The sequence below is a fragment of the Rhineura floridana genome, chromosome 5 (genome assembly GCF_030035675.1).
Source record: "Rhineura floridana isolate rRhiFlo1 chromosome 5, rRhiFlo1.hap2, whole genome shotgun sequence".
NCBI classification, from domain to species: domain Eukaryota; kingdom Metazoa; phylum Chordata; class Lepidosauria; order Squamata; family Rhineuridae; genus Rhineura; species Rhineura floridana.
In genome coordinates, this window is record NC_084484.1 from 182,422,178 (window position 1) to 182,442,099 (window position 19,922).

Genomic DNA, 19,922 nt, shown 5'->3' on the forward strand with positions numbered 1-19,922 from the left:
GGGAGGAAGGGCGGAGTATAAATAAATAAATAAATAAATAAAATCCACAAATTGCTGCAGGAATGTAGAGAACCAAATTTGAGATCATGAGAAAGTGTGATAACCAGAACCAAGAAATCCTTCCGCCTCTAACTGCAACTCCCATCATGGCCGTGTTGGCTGGAGTTAATGGGAGCTGTAGTCCAAAACATTTGGAGGCCACCAGATTGAGGGAGGCTGGTTTGTGTGATAAGATCAGTTGCCTGGGTGTGATAATGAATAATGAGGGCCAATAAAGCTCACCCCAAATAAGCCTGAGGCTTCCTGCAGGTGGATTGTTCATCTGCCCATGTGACTGGTGCTCACCCTGTTCTAGACAGGATTGCACTTCCCCTGGAGAAGCTCCTTGAATGATCTCTGCCACCGTTGGCCCCAGCTTTCCCCATGGCACAGAACACCTTCTGCTAGCATAGGCTGATGCCTCTAATGCAACCCTAACCGAACAGAGAGAGATTGGCCTCAGTGATCCACACCCCACTGTTTTGTTGTGGTTGTTGCTCTTATGTGCCTTCAAGTCGACTATGACTTACGGCGGCCCTATGGATCAGCAACCTCCAACAGCATCTCTCACAAACTGGTGCACAAGAGAGAGTGGGGGCGGGCAGGCAGTAAGCGCACCTGGTGGAGAATCTCCTCTGGTGAAAGGCAAGGAATGCGGCCCTTGGTCTGAAAAAGCTTCCCCCCTGCTCTCTGGGAGAGAGTGGAAGAATCTGACACAGGGATGCCATTTTCAGCAGCAGTTCTGCGTAAGATATAGTTCTGTAAAACTTGGTTCCTTACACGCTAGATAAAAGGGATTCAATGATGGCTCCTGCGTGGGAAGAAAGACGCTCGTCCAACTGCTGTTACTCGCATGGCCCTGTTAATGTTAGCTACAGTCAGTTGCCAGCGCAAGGCAGATTCAGTGCGCCCCCCCCACACTTCCCCGTGACCTTCCTGCTTCTCTAGCACATTTTTTTCTGCCCACACAAGACTTCGCAAGAAGGTCACTGTGCTTTGAAGGCTTTGCTCTTTGGGCTTCTGGGGATGTTTAAGCAGGGTCCCCAAGGAAGCGACTGCTTCTGCCAATCTCCTCGCTTCCCAGGATTTTCAGGCCACGGATTGAAAAGCAGTGAAAATACCAGCCCAAGTTGGCCGAAAAAGAGGGGGTGTTATAAATTCCAGCCTGCGTCTGTGTTGGAATTGCTTTTTACTATGTTTTTAAACCTTTTTTTTTTTAAGATGTCTTGGAAGCTTTTAAAAATGTTTTTAAAGATGTTTTGTTTTAATGTATTTCAAAGTCTGTTTTTATGATGTTTTAAAGGGGTTTTAGTGCTTTTGTTTGCCTTCCTGGGCTCTTGCTGGGAGAAAGGGCAGGATATATATCAAATAATAAATAAATAAATTCTGCAGTAGAGCCTTGTGTTGGATTTAAGATGCCGACAGTGTTTGCCGTGAAAGCACGGAAACACCATTTGCTGTTGCCATATGGATGGGACTCTCTAGCTCTGACATTTAGAAACTTTTTCTTCATTTCTCCCTCTCAGTTTTGTTCCCTGCCCCAGATAGCCCCTGCAGCAGACAGCCTTCCCCAAACTGGTACCCTCCAGATGTTTTGGACTGCAGCTCCCATCGTCCCTGATCATTAGCCATGCTGTCTGGGGCTGATGGATGTGATTAACTAAGGTCCGTTATTTGAATGGGGTTTGTCTAAGTAGAACTAAATTTGGATACCACCCACACAATCTGCCTCCATCTGAAAGCATTATGTTTGTGACTATATGTAAGCTCTCCCTGCAGCATTGGCCTGTTTTCACAGCTGCCAATCATCAGCCATCAAGTGCCAAACATTCGTGGGTCACCTGAAGATGCTGAAAGCAGAGCCTGTCCTTCTCTGAGCATGTTCGATTTGGGCACCTGTGTTTACTGTGGTGGAGCCGGCGGATTGTTGGTGGTGGTGTAGCATTGCATAATTTATACATAAAGATACGAGTAAGTAAAATAAGAAGAGCCCTTCTGGGTCTGAGCTTGCATCCTGTTCTCATAGTGGCCAAACAGATGCCCGTGGGAAGCTCACAAGCAGGACTCGAGTGCAACAGCAACACTCTCCCCACTTGTGGTTCCAGGAAGAGGGTATTCAGGGTAGGAATGGAAAGATCTATCCATTTTGGTGCACTCCATTTGTCATTTTTCCAGCCTTAAATTCAGTCCTCCACATTTCTGCAGCCATTTTGCTTTAAAAAAAAAATCCTCATGAAAATTCTCCAGCATTTTAGTGCAAATTTCTCCTAATAAAAATGTTCGTAGACAGTTTTGAGTTACACATTTTTGCAAGCAATTTCTCGTCATGTAATGCATTTTTGTATGTTATTTTCACTCATAGGTTCATTTCTGTGCACACTTTCTCCCGATACATGCACTTTTGTAAACATTGTTTGGTTGAAGAACTGCGTTGCAAAATTCGAGTAAGTGTGACTTTCGAAGGATGGCTGTGTTTTGGTTCTCCTAATGTTTCAGAAAGGATGGATTTCATAGATTCAGCTTGAAATGCGAACTGAACCGAAATTCTCACCCATCCCTGATTAAGAGGTATGGTGCCTCTGACAATGAAGGGAGAACATAAACCTCACAGCTAGCAGCCATCAATTGCCTTACCCTCCCCATGAATTTACGTAATTTTATTCCAAAGCCACCCAAGCTAGTGCCATCGCTACCTTTTGTCAGAGCAAATCCCACAGTTTCCCTATGGAACCTCTTCTCTAAGAGAACCTGACCTTTATGTGAGCTGCTCGAGACCTCCACCGGTCATGGAAGAGAGAATCTACCATGGCAACCCTCTGATTCAGGGTTGCCGACACCTGTGCCCCATGCCAACATCAGTTAGGCTGCTCAGCCATGAGTCAGTGTTCCTCCAAGTCCAGAGTGCAGGGTGTTTCTCCTCCCCAAACACAAGGCTGATTCTCCCCCATCCTTTCAGTTGTTGCCATGCAGCACATGCCACGGCCCTCCAAGCAACAAGGGATTCCTCCTCCACTGCCCCCACCTAATGTGAAGGGGTTGGTTGCTGGTTCATTCCAGGACTTTGCTAGCAAGAACACAAATGCTCTACGGCTCTATGGCATGCAAATACCTCAGCTGTGCAGCGGTCTCTTCCTTGTCTCTCCCACCCCCCCAGCCTACCCAAGAGCAAAAGAGACCTTGAAAGGGAAATGAGGGCGGGGCATAGATTATACTCCTTGTAGGTCACCATGAGTGGTGGAGCCTGGGCTTGAGATGAATGCGTTCCTCTCTGGTTAAAGCCAGGGTGGGGAAACTGAGGCCCAGGGGCCAAATGGGGCCCTCCAGGTCTCTCTGGCAGGCCCTTGGAGCTCTCTGCAGGCCACACACTCTTTTCTCAGGCTCCGCCCCTCCCTAGCCTGCTTCATACCCAGAGTCCTTCCACGTGGCTGGAAATCTGTCCTTGAATTCTGATCACGCCTCTCAGTTGTGCAATCCAGGAAGGAAGAGTGAGAGTCTGGCCTTGAGATGAAGCTGTTCCTCTCTGGCTAACGGGAAGAAGGGCAGGGAGAGCTGCATTCTGGCTGATCTGCCCCCCAACAAAGCATTTTCCCTCCATACCAGGAAAAGCTTCACCCACTACTAGGGATGGAAATATCTATCAGTTTTTCCAGTCTAAAATTCAGTTCTTCGCATTACTGTAGCCATTTGCAATTGTTTTTAAAAAAATCTTCATGAAAATTCTCCAGCATTTTAGTACAAACTCCTAATAAACACACTCATTTATTATTATTATTATTATTTACGTTTGTATACCGCCCCATAGTCGAAGCTCTCTGGGTGGTTTACAACAATTAAAAACATTAAAAACAAATATACAGATTTAAAAACACTTAAAAAAAAACAATTTGATAATGTACACATTTTTGCAAGCCATTTTTTGTTATAAAGAGCATTTTTGCATGCTGTTTTCCTTCATATGTTCATTTCATATGTTCACTTTCCCCTAACATATACATTTCTGCAAACACTGTTTGGCTGGCAAACTGCATCACACAGTTTGAATAAGTGTGAATTTCATTTCTCATGTAGTTTTGGAAAGTGTGAATTTGATAGATCCGGCTTGAAATGCAAACTGGATCAAATTTCTCACCAAACCCTTCCCATGATATTCCTCCCCATCAGACCAAAGAGGAGCTGTGCAGCCCAGCAGCAAATACATGCCTTGTGCCAGTGGCTATTAAAACTGATGGCTATGCTCTGCCTCCACGGTCGGAGGCAGGATGCTTCTGAATACCAGTTGCTGGAAACTACAGGAGGGGAGAGTGCTGTTGCGCTCTGGTCCTGCTTGTAGGCTTCCCATTGGGGCATCCGGTTGGCCACCGTGAGAACAGGATGCTGGACTAGATGGGCCACTGGCCTGATGCAGCAGCCACACTCTTCTTATGTTCTTATGTTTATCTGTAGAAGGTCCCAGGTTGAATTCATGGCACCTCCAGTGTGGTGTAGTGGTTAAGGTGTTGGAGTACGACCTGGGAGACCAGGGTTTGAATCCCCACATAGCCAAGAAGCTCACTGGGTGACCTTGGGCCAGTCACTGCCTCTCAGCCTCATGAAAACCCTATTCATAGGGTCGCCATAAGTCAGGATCGACTTGAAGGCAGTACATTTACATTTACCAGTTAGAGATGAACAGATCTGTTAATTTCAGTTTCTGTCCATTTTGTATTTTTCCAGGCTTGAGTTCATTTTGTTACATTCCCATATAAGCCCTCATGAAATTGTTTTCCTAATAAAGTGCATTTTCGGATGTTCTTTTCACAAATGCATGCAATTTTAAGCACGATTTTCCCAAATATACACCTTTTTGTACACATTTTGTTTTGGTTGGAGAACTGCACCCCAAAAGTCAGAGAAGGGCGAATCTCAAACGATAAACTGTGCTTCAGTGTGAGGTGCTGGTTTGGGAAGAGCAAATTAGTGTGTGTTTTTCCCCATGAGAAAGCAAACGGAACCGAATTTCTCCCCCACCCCTTTCTCCGACTATTGAGAGAGATTGAGAGGGAGAGAAAAATAGTCACCAGGGTTAGAAAACACCTCTTTCAGTTAGAAAGTTGCAGTACTGGACCGGATGGACCAATGGTCTGACTCAGTACAAGGCAGCTCACTTGCTGCTGTTAAAGGCATTGGTGATGGACTAGTCAAAATAGTGGCAAGCTCAACCACAGAGCAAGCCTATGCTGGCTAGTTGCAGCCCATCAATATCTGCAGGGCCACAGATTCTCCATCCTTGCTAGCAGTGGCTTCAGAGGCATGAAAAGTCACCAAATATGCCGCCAAACAAGATCGGCCTCACAAGACCTTCTCTCGGTCCCACCAGTGAAAACAGCTAGGCTGGTGCGGACCAGAGAGAGGGCCTTCTCGGTCGTGGCCCCCACCCTCTGGAACTTGCTTCCTTTTGACCTTTGACATGCCTCCTCCCTGATGGCTTTTCGTCGAGCCTTAAAGACCTTGTTAGTCAGGCAGGCCTATGGGATTTCTGGGGTGGGTTAGGCTATTACTAACAGGTGGTTTACTGTTGTATGAATATGTTTTAAATTGTGTTTTATATTGTGTAAGTCGCCCAGAGTGTCTGTTAAGTCAGACAGATGGGCGGCTAACAAATAAAATTTTATTATTTTATTATTATTATTGACTTTGTATCCCGATTGTGAGCTATCCAAAGCATCTGACTGGCTACTGTGGGAACAGAATGCTGTACGGAATAGGCCTCTGGGCTCCATCAGGGTTCACCTTATGGCTGCAACTCCCATAGTCCCTGAGCATTGCCCACGGTGGCTGGGAATGGTGGGAGATGTAGTCCAAAACATCTGGAAGGGGCCAGGTTGCGTCTGTTAGGGGTGGGTGGGGAGACAGCCACAGCTTCCTTTCTGCCTTGCAGGCTATGCGAGACTGGCGGGATTGCAAGAATCCCACGCATGAGCACGCCAACACACGCTCACAAAGAGAGCTGGTCTTATCCGAGGCATTTAGAGAGAAGAAAGAGAAGGCTATTTCCCAGCACCCAACAACCCGAGAGCTTCACACAGCCAAACAGAGTCAACAATCGACTAGCATTTAGAGCTGCTGGGCGACAATGCCGGCTTTGTTATGTGAGCTGATGTTGCCGCCTCCCTTCTGCACAAAGCCGGCAAAGAATTCAGTATCCTGAGACTCTCCATCTTCGCTTTTGTTTCTTTTGTGTTTCAAGGTTCCAGCCTTCACGGTGCTAGAGAAAACCTTGAAAACATGTGGGCAGCATTGTAGTGCAAGAGGAAGGGCCATCATAGCTCAGTGGCGGAGAATCTCCTTTGCACGCAAAAAGTCCCAGGCTCAGTCCCTGTTGTCTCCAAGTAGGATTGGGGAAGACTCCTGTCTGAAACCTGGAGCGCCCATGGCAGTCAGCACGGACCAGGGGCTCCCAAACGTTTTTCTCCACGGGCCACTTGACAATTGCTGCGGGTCTTAGTGAACCACTTGTTGATTTTTCCGCCTGTTGTGGCGACTGTAACGTGCTGTGCTAGATGTGGTATGGTCGTTAATTGTGTTTTTATTGCGTCTTTTAATTTCTCATATATTCTTTTTCATGGCATTACAATCTGAATTCCATATTCAAATGATAATACAATAAAATCAGAGCTTGGAAAAGTTACTCTTTTGAACTACAACTCCCATCAGCCCCAGCCAGCATGGCCACTGGATTGAGCTGATGGGAGTTGTAGTTCAAAAAAGTAACTTTTCCAAGCTCTGAATAAAATACAATGAAATGGACTGCCTTCAAGTCGATTCCGACTTACAGCAACCCTATGAAGAGAGTTTTCATGGTAAGCGGTATTGAGAGGGGTTTTCCCATTGCCTCCCTCTGAGGCTGAGAGGCAGTGACTGGCCCAAGGTCCCCCAGTGAGCTTCATGGCTGTGTGGGGATTCGAACCCGGGTCTCCCAGGTCGAACACCTTAATTATATGAGAAATAAAAGAAGCAACAAAAATACAATTAAAAATCAATGCGAATGTTTCATATGTTCAACCACAAATCCACAGACGTGCCATGGGCCACCTGAATGAAGCTTGGGGACCACTGGTGGTCCACAGACCGCAATGTTGGAAGCCCTGGGGTACTATTGGCAGGCGAGGCCTTGGTGGTGGTGCTACCACTGAGCTCTGCCCAGTTAGTGATGACCAGTGATAGCCTTTTCAGGGGTGGCTCCTGAGCTGTGGAATGCCCTCCACAGTGAGGTGTGTCAGTCCCCATCACTATTTACTTTCAGGAGGAATTTGAAAACATTCCTGTTTACCCAGGCATTTGATAGCTGAAGGGGTCTGTTCCTGGCCACCTGAAGATCACTGATGAAATAATTTTAGCTGTGATTTGGAATATTTGAATGGCGTTTTATAATGTTGTTAGTTGTAATTGTGCTTTAGAATGTTTTAACCAGTTTTCAATACGTTTATTATTCTTTTCATTAAATGGTTTTGTTTATGTTTGCTGCCCTGGGTTCCTTTGGGAGGAAGGGTAGGATATTATTATTATTATTATTATTATTATTATTATTATTGTTGTTGTTGTTGTTGTTGTTGTTGTTGTTATTGTTGTTGTTGTTATTATTGTTGTTGTTATTATTATTATTTCTCCCTCCAATTTTCACACCTCCTTCATCTTGGTCCAATCCCGCTTTCCGTATGATACGTTCTGCATATAGATTAAACAAATAGGTTGATAAAATACACCCCTGTCTCACACCCTTTCCGATGGGGAACTAGTCGGTTTCTCCATATTCTGTTTAAAGAGGCTTATTTCTTTAATGCTTTTTCCCTGCCTGCTTTTCCCTCCAGCCTGGAGGTCTAAAGATGCCAACAGCAACACACACCCTTACATCAAAATCACTTTGCAGTGGATCATCAAAATCTAATACACAAAAATCCTTCTCAAAATAATCCCCCCCCCCCGGTAATAGGAGCCATTCATCCTGATCCTTAGCAAGCAAGACCTCATGTGAACTATTGCTTCAAAAGCACCTGTTGTTGTTGTTATGTGCCTTCAAGTCAATTACGACTTATGGCGACCGTATAAACCAGCGACCTCCAACAGCATCTGTTATGAACCACCCTGTTCAGATCTTGTAAATTCAGGTCTGTGGCTTCCTTGATGGAATCAATCCATCTCTTGTTTGGCCTTCCTCTTTTTCTATTCCCTTCTGTCTTCTCATGATGTGTCCAAAGTATGATAGCCTCAGTTTCATCACTTTAGCTTCTAGGGACAGTTCTAGTTTAATTCATTCTAACAACCAATTATTTGTCTTTTTCTCAGTCCATGGTATGCGCAAAGCTCTCCTCCAACACCACATTTCAAATGAGTTGATTTTTCTCTTATCCGCCTTTTTCACTGTCCAACTTTCACATCCATACATAGAGATTGGGAATACCATGGCCTGAATGATCCTGACTTTAGTGTTCAGTGATACATCTTTGCATTTGAGGACCTTTTCTAGTTCTCTCATAGCTGCCCTCCCCAGTCCTAGCCTTCTTCTGATTTCTTGACTATTGTCTCCATTTTGGTTAATGCCTGTGCTGACGTATTGATAATCCTTGACAAGTTCAATGTCCTCATTGTCAACTTTAAAGACACTTTGAAAGTGTTGAAGAAGCTGAGAGCAATGCTGTCAGGGATCTAGACCAAGAGGCTAGACTCCTAGCAGGGGCACCCAAGGTGGAATGGTCAAAGCTGAGACACCAGACTAAGATGCATCCAAACTCAGAGGAAGGCAATGGTAAACCACCTCTGAATACCTCTTACTACAAAAACCCTACGAACAAAAAAATTAACTAACCAGAAATGTTTATCCTTCCTTCTGGTGAAGGTCTGCTGTGTCCCAAAGACCTTAGCTACATGATGTTCCATTTGCATGCAAAATTGGGATATATTCTGGGTAGTGCAGAAGATGCACAAAGCTGTTTTAAAACCAAACTAATGTGACAAGGCAAAACAATAAACTCATCAGGAGCCCGCTTATTTTACTAAAATTTACATGCATTTGTCTTCACCCCAACCTATAATCAGCAATGTTTTCTTGGACAAACGCAAAGTAGGTAAAGTGACACTATTTATCAGACACAAAAACAACCAGGCGACATCATGAAATCCTGCAGCAGGCAGAAGAGAGCTAAAAGTGGCTGTTGTTAACACATTAAGATAGATTGTTTTGCCCAAATCCCACTCACCGCTTCTTCTCTGTAAAGTGATTTGCAGGGGAGAAGTGGCAGGCAGAAGTTGGAGACTGCTTGATCCAGAGGGAGGGAAACTTTTTCAGCCTGAGGTCGACATTCTGTCCTGGGCAACCTTTTGAAGGTAGTGGGCAGGACCAGTGGCAAAAGCAGGTGGAGCAGTGAATGCAAATTACCTTTGTGCAATAGTCTAGTTTCTACGCACACTCACATGCCCCTCTCTGTCTTCCATCTGGGGGAGCAAGAGGCACAGTCTGAGTTCAAGCGCACATTCCAGACTTGCAAAAACACTCAAGGAGGGATGGCCTCCCGAGGGCCAGATAAAAAGGTGTAGGAGGTCACATGTGGCCCCCAGGCCTGAGGTTCTCCACCCCACGAGTCTGGAATCCCAGCTGGGAGATGGCAGAGGCCACAGGGAAAAGACTAACCCTACCATGTCTCCCCTTCCACAACTGCTTTGCAAAGGAGAAGTGGTGCCCAGAGCGATGAAATAATGATTTGGCCATGTAACATCTAATTCTAACCACAGAGGAAGAAAGTGTAACGGGGCCGGTACGAGAGGAATGCTGCTGCCAGTTCCCAGGCTGTGTTTGTGCAACTTGGGAGTGGGCTGTAGGGTTGCAATGCTTCCTTGTACGCTCCTCAGGGCTTGGTTTCTTTAATGTATTATTAGGTCACCCTGAACTTTTGGAGATCATGCTGGATGGCAGCGGAAGGACTCACACGGAAGTTGCATTCTGCTTGGTTCTAGGGGCTGCATCCAAAGTAGCACTATGGATCGTGTCCCATCAGTGCAAGGATATTCACTTCACAGTGGGATTCCCCCCTCCCCTTGAGTACTGGAGTTCGGTATATGTCGCAGTAGAATGCCTTCATAAATAGTCTGGTAAGACTGCTGGTTGAAAGAATAAAGAAACATAAGGTTTATTATACTGGGAAATAGAATAATTCTGACTACAGAAATGCAGGTGGGTATTGTTAAGCTGTAAGGCTCGCACTCGCAGGCGCTATCTCTGAAAGGAAGGAAGTAAAGCCTGAGAAAAAGCAAACAAGGAGCTTCCAAAGAAGGAATCAGAGAGGGAAGAATAGGTTGCCTTTCTGTTTATCCCCCCACCCCTCTCCGGTTCAGGTTGCTTGTTACAAGCATTGGTGCTTTACTCCCAACACTGTGTTCCCCTCTACATTTGTTCTAGGGGGTTCTGCCAAACCTTCGGAGTGAAGATTTGGGGCAGGAGCAGGGCCTGCGTGAGGGAGAGAAGAGTGGGAAGGCCCATTGCACAAGCGGAACTCCTTGCTCTGACGGGATGCCTTAGTTGGATATCACCCTAGGTGTAAACGGATTAATCATGGTGTTTGAGCAGTTGGTGCTCAGAGCAGTGAGCCATCCTCCTTCCCCAGACATCTTTACAGGGGCCAAGGAACGCCACTTGAGTGACTGCTGGGGGGACTGCGTGTCCTACTTAAGAGAGGACAGTCTTCTATTTGAAGGTGCTCTCTATGTGAAAAATGGTAAGTAAACAACCCTAAGAAGAGAGAGCAGGAGGGAGACCTTGAGGCTGCCCATCAACAGTGATCAGCACCTGGAGGAACAGAATGGGGCCACCTGGTCACATTCTTGTGCCCCCCCATAGTGAGATGCGCTATACTTACATTTAAAGTAGAGATATTGTGGTTTTTAGGTTGTTTTTAATTGCTTTTAAGGCTATATTTTAAAACTGTTGCAACCTGCCCTGGGACCTCTGGGTGAAGGGTAGGTGATAAATGTCAATAATAATAACAATAACAACAACAACAACAACAACAATAATAATAAAACAATAATAATTCCAAATCTGCATCTATACACATACATCAGCATATGCACATTTTATGCAAATCTGGCTCTTCTTTTTACCTCTTTGTGGGGGGCCACACTAGTCCACTCTGGCCTAGTGAGAGGCTCTCTTACTAGCTAGGCTGTTATCTCCACAAATCAGAGAGAGTGCTAAGATTGCCACTTATACAGCAAAGCTGGCCTGTTTGCTTTTTATCTTTGCTCTCTCAAATTTCTGAATTTCTATCTCTACATAAGCATCAGCATATGCAAATGTTATGCAAATTGGTATGTTCTTTTTATCTCTTTTTTAAAAGGATGATACATAAATGGCCTCCCTTGTCCACTCTGGCCTAGTGATAGGCTCCCTTATTGGCTAGGCTGCTACCTCCAGAAATCAGAGTCAATGCTAGGCTTGCCACTTATGCAGCAGAACTGGCCTGTTTGCTTTTCATCCTCCCACTCACCACAACAGCTGGCCAGCACCTTATGGGAGTTAATAATTAAAGTGCTAACTTTTCTCCTGAACCCGGAAAGAGTCATTTAAAAGGAAGGATGAGGTGCAATGAAAGAATTTTGCTTGTGCAATGAAAGAATTTTGCTTGTGCAATTTCTAGAAAGTCAGATATATATTGTCATATCTGTATTTGATGTGTCATCTGCAGGGCAGGGGCAATAAACTGTCATCAGACGTCTATTGGACTGGCAATTCAGGTTAAGGGGGGAGATATGAGTAGAATTTCTTGCTTTTGCCTTAGTTACTTTGATATAGAATTCCACAGGCTTCTGGCATTCTATTTACAGCGTTGTACAAGTTGTGTAATAAAAATAGAATATTCAGCTCCTGTGCCCAAGTGAACAAATTCTGCATAAAAAAAATTGAAGATGCTCTGATGCAGGGAAGGAGACCTGCATACGAGTTTCCCACATACATATGCATCCAGTGTGGAAGTTGTCATTCTGTACCACCTTGGTTTTCAGTGGGGACATGCATTTCAGAATTGCATGGACATGCAGCTCTCCATCCAGAGTCAAGTGCAGATGGGATTGTGCATCACCCTGAAAGTAACGGGGTGTGGACAGATGGCACAGCTTCGGCTTTCGCAGGTATACTCACTCACAGGCATGTTCCATTCATGAGTGCCGTTCCTGATGTGCACAGTAACATCTCTGTGCATAGATCGCCTTCTCTGAAATTTACTCAGTTTCTGAAGAATCCGTGCACCAGTGTGGGAACTGCTTGCTGCTTCAGAATAAGAGTCCACGGAACTTCTGCTTTCTTTTACCACACCAGTACAACAAGCCAGCTGTTTCTGGCAGTGGCGTTGTTCAGGGGCAGCTCAGGGGGTCTGATCTCCAGATCCTTTCTGCTAGGATCCAACTCTCCTGCCCCTTTCCCCCGCTTTTAACACACACTTAAAAAGAAACATGTTGCTTGCAGGTTTGGTTTGATTTCTCTCAGTTTCTCATTTTTCCAGTCTTCAGATTTCCACATTCCTGCAACAATTTGTGATTTTTAAAAAAAAGTCCTCATGAAAATTCGTCAGCATTTTACTGCATGATTCCTCGTAATAAACACATTTTGTAAATGTTGTAAACCGCCCAGAGAGCTTCGGCTATGGGGCGGTATACAAATGTAATTATTATTTTATTATTATTATTATTATTATTATTATTATTATTTGGATGCAGTTTTGACCAATATATTCATTTTTCCAAAGCAATTTTTGTATGCCATTTCACTAATGCATTAGAAAGTCAGGAAAGGAATCCTTTGGCCAATGAAACTGCCTGAAGGCCCTTCTTTTCTCTGTCCAGAACTTACAGCCCATTGATATCAGTGGGTTGCTCTCCTGACCCATCCCAAATTTTAGTATTATTCAAGACTGAGAAGAAGATCTGCTCTATCCACTCTTTCCACAGCATTCATAATGTTACCAACCAGTAGCTGGGAACCATTTCCAGGCCAAGGGCCGCGTTCCCTCATGCACAACCTTCTGAGAGCCACATGCAGGGCCAGCGCCAGGCATGCCAGGGCCCTTGGGCACCAGCCTGCCCCAGGCCCTGGCACGCTCACACATTCTCTCCCCACCTACTTCTTCCTGAAGGGCCCCTCCTTAGGATGGGTGGGTAGCACTCCCTTCCGTGATCCACAGTGTAGATCATGGAAGGGAGCACTACCCACCCATCCTAAGGAGAGGCCCTTCAGGGGCCCTTGGCCAGGGCCCAACTTGGCCACCATCTGGCGCCAGCCCTGGCCACTTGTCAGGGTTGGGCAGTGCCAGAGGCAAAAGTGGACGGAGCAATCAATGAACACTCGACCTTTGTATAGTAGGCTACTACGCCATGGAGACTGGTGGCTCCAATGACAGTGGACAGTTTCTTGAAAGTTCAGAATAAAACCCGGAGCGAATGCACTACCCCACTTACATCGGAGCCACCAATCTTCACTGTTATTACGAACACACCCTTCCATATCCTCCACCTAAACAAGCAAGAGACCTCATCAGAGTTCAAGCGAGGCACATTCTAGCGAGGTAAAAACACTCCGGGTGTGAAGCAAGGCCAGTGAGAGGTGTGGCCTGGGAAGAATCCCGAGGGCCAGACAGAGAGGCCTGGAGCGCCGCATTTGGCCCCAGGGCCTGAAGTTCTCCACCTGCGTGATAAACCTTGGTCCTGCCTCACCCTCATTGCCATCTCTTGCTGTGGCCTTGGCTTCGACCGCACCTGACCTCCTGCTCCTCTAGGAGCTGTAAACCGCCCAGACAGCTTCGGCTATGGGGCGGTATATAAATGTAATAAATAAATACATAAAATTTTGAAGTTCTTAGCTTGCTAATGGGCTTCCTCTGGTGGAGGAAGAGTAGGATATACGTTTTGAAAAACACCAGTAAATGAATGTACACAAACCTCTCTGTTGGGGAAGACACAGAGAACCTGCTAGTTCTGCAACTCCTAACACCCTTCACCATTAGTCATGCTAGCTGGGGCTCATGGGATTTGGCATCCAACAACCTCTGGAGAGCCAGCCCTAGTGTTCGACTCATTGCACGATGGATACTCAGCCGCCAGTATTGTTCCCTTGTTCCAAGGAGCGCCTCCAGCTTCATCAGCGATGCCGCCCAACAAGATCAGCCTCAAAAGACCTTCTCTCCATCCCACCAGTCAAAACAGCCAGACTGGTGAGCACTAGGGAGAGGGCTTTTTCAATTGTGGCCCCCATCCTGCGGAACTCCCTCCCAAATGATCTCCGCCATGCCCCTTCCATGATGAGTTTCCGCCAGGCCTTGAAGACCTGGCTCTTTAGGCAGGCTTTTACGGTGGGCTAGGTTTTACTATTATTGCTTCAGATTTTTAATGTGTAATGTATTTGTACATTTTATTTTGTACGTCGCCCACAGTGGCTGGACAACCAGCCAGATGGGCGACTAATAAATTTAATAATATATAAATAATAAATTGTTTTCCCTTGACTTCTTTTTTTGGTTCCCCCCCACCCAGTGCTATGGCGAACATCACACTCTTGCTGCGCTCCTTGAACCCCAGCACCAACGTCTCGGATGCCGATTGCAGCGGGGAAGACAATACCTACAAGTGCCAGTTCAACGAGGAGTTTAAGTACATCCTGCTGCCTGTCTCCTACAGCATCGTCTTCGTGGTCGGCCTCTGCCTCAACCTGCTGGCCCTTTACATCTTCGTCTTCAGGATCAAGACCTGGAACGCCTCTACCACCTACATGTTCAACCTGGCCCTCTCCGACATGCTCTACGTGGTTTCACTGCCACTCCTGGTGTACTATTATGCCATGAGGGACAACTGGCCCTTCAGCGTGGGCTTGTGCAAGATCGTGCGCTTCCTGTTCTACACCAACCTCTACTGTAGCATCCTCTTCCTGCTGTGCATCAGCGCCCACCGCTTCATGGGTGTTTGCTTCCCTCTGAAGTCCCTGGAGTGGGGCCAAGTCCGCTACGCCCGATGGGTGTCCGGTATTGTCTGGGCAGCTGTGATTGCCTGCCAGTCCCCGGTGCTCTTTTTCGTCACGACAAGTCAACGGTGCAACAAGATCACCTGTCACGACACATCGTCGAAGGACCTCTTTGGGGACTTTGTCATCTACAGTTCGGTGATGCTCGTCCTGCTGTTCTGCATCCCTTTCTTGGTCATCATCGTTTGCTACTGCCTGATGGCCCGCAAGCTGCTCCAGCCCACCCGCGGCACCACCCGCATGTCCAGATCCAAGAAGAAGTCGGTCAAGATGATTGTCATCGTCTTGGTGGTCTTTATTGTTTGCTTTTTGCCTTTCCACATCACACGCACCTTGTACTACTCCTTCCGGAACTGGGACCTGAGCTGCCCGACCCTCAACGCCATCAACTTGGCGTACAAAATCACCCGGCCGCTGGCCAGCACTAACAGTTGCGTGGACCCCATCTTGTACTTTTTGGCAGGACAAAAGTTTGTGAAGTTTGCCTGCCCCCAAATGTCAGCAAACGGCGAGAACCAAACGACGTCGGGCAGCACCCCGAATTGTCACTTGCGGGCGAGGGACCACCTAGCGATGAAAGCCAAACATATGGTGTCTTAGCCGCTGACATTTCTGACTTCACCAATCTGCAAAGTATTACCTACTTATCTACGATGGTAGGAAAAGGTTCCAGAGAGCAGGAAGGATGGCTTCATTATCGACTTCTGAGACACTGGGCATGTATTTTTCAGCCCGTATAATCAGGAAATGGTACAGAAGTGTTGTACACATCACTTTTCCCACACATTTTTTTTTGGGGGGGGGGGAGCTAGGTACTATTAAGCATGTTGTCTGATCTGATAACTTGTACACAGCACAATAGGCACCCAGTTGTGTGAATGGTCTGCTAAGGGAATGCCCATCCTACAGAAGGCAGTCAGTTAGAAGCTAGAAAAGAAACGGAACCATCTGTGCAGAGACAGAGGCAATGTGGTGTAGTAGATAAAGTGTTGGGCTTAGACCCAGTGCACACACGCAGTGCATCAGATGGGGAAATTGTTCCTGGACTGCACCACTTCAGTTTGCATGTGGGGAGGGGGGGCACAGTCTGAACGCTGAAAAATAACCCCTCCACATAGAAAGGAACATACTGTAGCGCACCACCCCAATCTCCGAGCGATCTCCAGGGGTTCCTGTGCTTGCCCAGGGTTTGCTTTCCTTGGGAAGAAGGTCAGCGGAGACTGTGGTGTCTTTATGAAATATGGTTCATTTATTTGCACACTTTCCAACCTGAGCTTAAGATGGAGGGGTTCAAAGCATCAGCAATCCAGTAGATCTTGCTTTTCCATCAGGCTTACAGGAGGCATCCTCAAGCCATGGTGCAGGGAGCCAGCCTCTCCGCCTGCTTCCAGTCCCTAGCCTTTCCTCAGACCCAACTAAAAACACAACTCCCTCTTAGGTGGGGGGGGGCTCTCCTGAAGAATTTCAATAACAATAGGATCTCCCTGGCCCATTCACCAGTTAATGGGCACTTGGCAGAGCGTTAGCCCACCTGGCCACTATTAGGCTAACAAAGGAGACTCATCTGACCAACAGAGCAGGCCTCTCAGCTGCAGAGCCCACCTCCAGATGCAGGGTTCCAAATCAGAGGCTGGAAGGGGACCCACAGAAATCATCCATCTCAACCCCAAACCCATAACAATACAAAGAGTCAGACCATTGGCCTATCTAACTCAGTATTGCCCATTCTGACTGGCAGCAGCTCTCCAGGATTTCAGGCAGGGATTCTTTCCAGGCCCTACCTGGAGATGCCAAGGATTGCACCTGGGGCCTTTTGCATGCAAAAGATGTCCTAAAAAACAGGCAAAGACCCAAATAGAACTTCTCTCCATAGCATCTAGATTTCAACATGTGGGAACCCTTTTATTCAGGTGAACGTTCAGCATTGCAACCATCCTCCCGCAATCTGCATCCTGAAGAAACGCAGTCCAGGAATGGATTCATCATTTCATCTGCTGTTTGGGTAAACTGGAGCTGCCCATTCCTTGTGGCCAGCCTGTTTATTAGCAGTCTGATCTGCAGCCAGTAGCAGGTGAGCATGACATGGAAAGCCTCATGTGGCAATGTCTGCTGATCAGACCTCTGTTAAAAGGCACAAGAGCAGCCTCAGGGCAGCTTCTCTCAGCCCCGGCCAGTGGCAACTCTCACACAAGCAATCATTTGGATCGGGAAGATCCAGATCCCTGCTCAGCCCTAAAGTTCACCAAGTATGCTCAAGCGATCTTTTGTCTCTCATCCTCACAGAGTTGTTGTGAGGATAAAATCAGTCTCATGTAATCTGCCCTGGCTACCCTAGGAGTACTTTCTATCATTTAAACCCAGTACTGTAGTGGCAAATTCAGAAGTGCAGGGTCCCTTCATGATGGTCAGAAGAACTACACCCATCCCTCTTTTTTTGCTGCTGAGTTGAGAATAAGATTCTTGTTAATGCCTTCTCTCACAACAACAGATGTGCCTAGGAGCCAATAAGCACAAAAGTGTTAGCTACTGAAAGGAGTCTTCTCAGTGGCTGACTCAGCTCCTTTCACTCTGATTGGCTCTGATCAGCAAGAAAGGACAAGAAAGCATGTTAGAGGATTTTTCTCAGTAGCGAAGACACTCCCCTTTCATGCTGATTGGCTCATAGGATGCTGGAGAAATAGGGACCCTGCTGGGACCCTGCTCCCAAAAAGCTGAGGGGTCTCAGACCCTGGACAACTACACCACTATTTAAACCTAATTGCCCACCTTTCTGGATGGAGAAAACGCTGCCATGCTTATCCATGCTTTTCTAACCTCCAGGCTTGACTGCTGTAATGCACTTTATATGGGGCTGCCCTTGAAGGTAACTTGGGTGCAAAATGCTTCTGCCTGTATTGTTGCAGGCATACTAAGGCTGTTTCCAGCCAGCGTTGCATCAATTGCTATGGCTCCCAATGTTCCCCCCAGCCCAGTTCAAGGTGCTATAAAATCTTTCATGGTCTGAGCCCACATGCCTCAAAGACCACCCCTCCCCAAATCAGTCCACGTAACAGTGGCCGGCAAGTGTCCAAGCTCTGACTCCTGTGCCTTGACAGCTGCAGTGGGCCTAAGGTACTGGAATGACCCGTCACGTTTGACACAAGGAAGTGTCCATTTCTGACTGTTTTCTGTATAACATCCTCTCTGTGCCTAAAAATAAGAGTCCATAAGGGGCTGTAAGATCTATTTCAGCAAGCATTTGGTTGAATTTGTAGTTTTCAGTCTGTTTTGCTGGGGGTTGGTGACATACAGTTTTATGGTTTTATTGACTTGTTTTTCAATATTGTATGCTGCTTGGAAAGGAAAAGAGACCTATAGATATTTTAAATAAAATTATTATTATTATTAACAATAACAAATCTAGTGGGGATTATACTGGCATAGTGGAGTCCCCCCCCCCCAAGATGGATAGCTGGCCATTTTACGTAACTAAGTTTCAGGCTAGGAGGGGAAAGGGTTCTGCTGTCATTAGGGTTGCCACCTTTTTTTTACTGTTTCTGCTCCTGCGCCTTTTGCACCTGCCTGAATGGCAGCAATTTAATAGGAGGAGACTTCCCCGGCATACAGAAAGGCAAAATGTCACCTGTTAAATTTGTACAGATAATGCAGCCATTTAAAAAGCTTAGGAACCTAGCCTGAAATGAAGTTGGCAACACTAAGAAGATGACGGGAAGAAAGAGCTCAGCTCTTTCCCACACCCACACCCACCTGACAATTCAGTAAACTGATCTCTTGCCTGAAAATGTGACCGAGCCTTTTGGAAAAATAAACAAAGAATAAAATCTCAGATATTTTGGAAAACCCGGACAAATACATTGTGGTGGTATCCAAGGGTGGAATCCAGGAAGTGTTGCTCCTGCGTGGAGAGGCCTGGTCTCCTAGTGGCTACCTCATAGGTAGCCTCTGGATATTGAGGGGGAGGGAGGATGCCTTCACTATGCACTTAAACCAGTTTAACTGACTTGAGTTGGAAGTTGGCTCTCATCCAAACAACCCTGTGAAACGGTAGTTTTCTGAAGGGTCCAGGAAAGGGGTTCCCAAAATGTGGTCCGTCAGTTTCATTCAGGTGGTCCGTGACATGATTTTAAAGACACCTAAAAACCATACTGCTTCTGCACAGCACCTTACAGTTGCTTCAACAGGTAGAACAACTCATTAAGTGGTCTGCCAAGGCCCTTGCCAATTTCCACGTGGTCTAGGGGATTCTGACTGAGGATTCTTGGAGCACCCACAAAAGAACAATCCTTGCGGGTGGCTGGTGGAGAAGCATCATGTGGAGGAAGAGGAGACCCTTAAGTGAAACCCTTTGGACTGGATTGCTTCCTGTCTCCCTCTGCATGGCCCCAATATCTGCTACCCCAAAGTTCTGTGTGTATGTGAGAGAGAGAAGGAGAGGCAGAAAGGGGAAAGGGGAAGGGGAAGGAGAAAATGTTTACGCTGCAGTTGTGTTACACTGGGGGAAAAACCATCACAGATTAGATCTGAAAAGGCACGTGAGGACAACACAGAAAACACTGGAATGCAATAATTTGACATCGGGCATTGCAGGCGACGTGTTTAACCGAGAGCATTCATCCTGATCTGTTTTCACAAAGTTTGCATGGACGTTATGTGACATTTATTGAGCATTAATTCCCATTTGTTTGCACAGAGGTTGTACAACATTGTGTCAAGTGATTGTTATCCCACACTCTCCTCGAGTGTGGTTCCTCATCCTTTCCACAAATAGTTTGATTTTCTTTTTCTAATATTTTCTTTTAAATTGAGCACCACAGCACCAAATCTACATTAACTGCACAAGTTAAATTTG

At 46.3% G+C, this 19,922-nt stretch overlaps 1 protein-coding gene across 3 annotated transcripts in view; it reads left to right on the forward strand.

The window, feature by feature from the left end:
* The window catches only part of P2RY2 (purinergic receptor P2Y2), a 32,969-nt gene extending 14,090 nt beyond the window's left edge, over positions 1–18,879 (forward strand). Inside the window, exons 2-3 of one of the 3 annotated variants that reach the window (XM_061629066.1) lie at positions 9,949–10,161; positions 14,590–18,879. In XM_061629066.1, coding sequence (XP_061485050.1) covers positions 14,594–15,673 — 1,080 coding nt within the window. In that variant the 5' untranslated portion in view covers positions 9,949–10,161; positions 14,590–14,593 and the 3' untranslated portion in view covers positions 15,674–18,879. Of the gene's footprint in view, positions 1–9,948; positions 10,162–10,468; positions 10,785–14,589 lie in introns of all 3 variants that reach the window. The other 2 variants (XM_061629067.1, XM_061629064.1) reach the window with 2 other exon arrangements.
* The last annotated feature ends 1,043 nt before the right edge of the window (positions 18,880–19,922 follow it).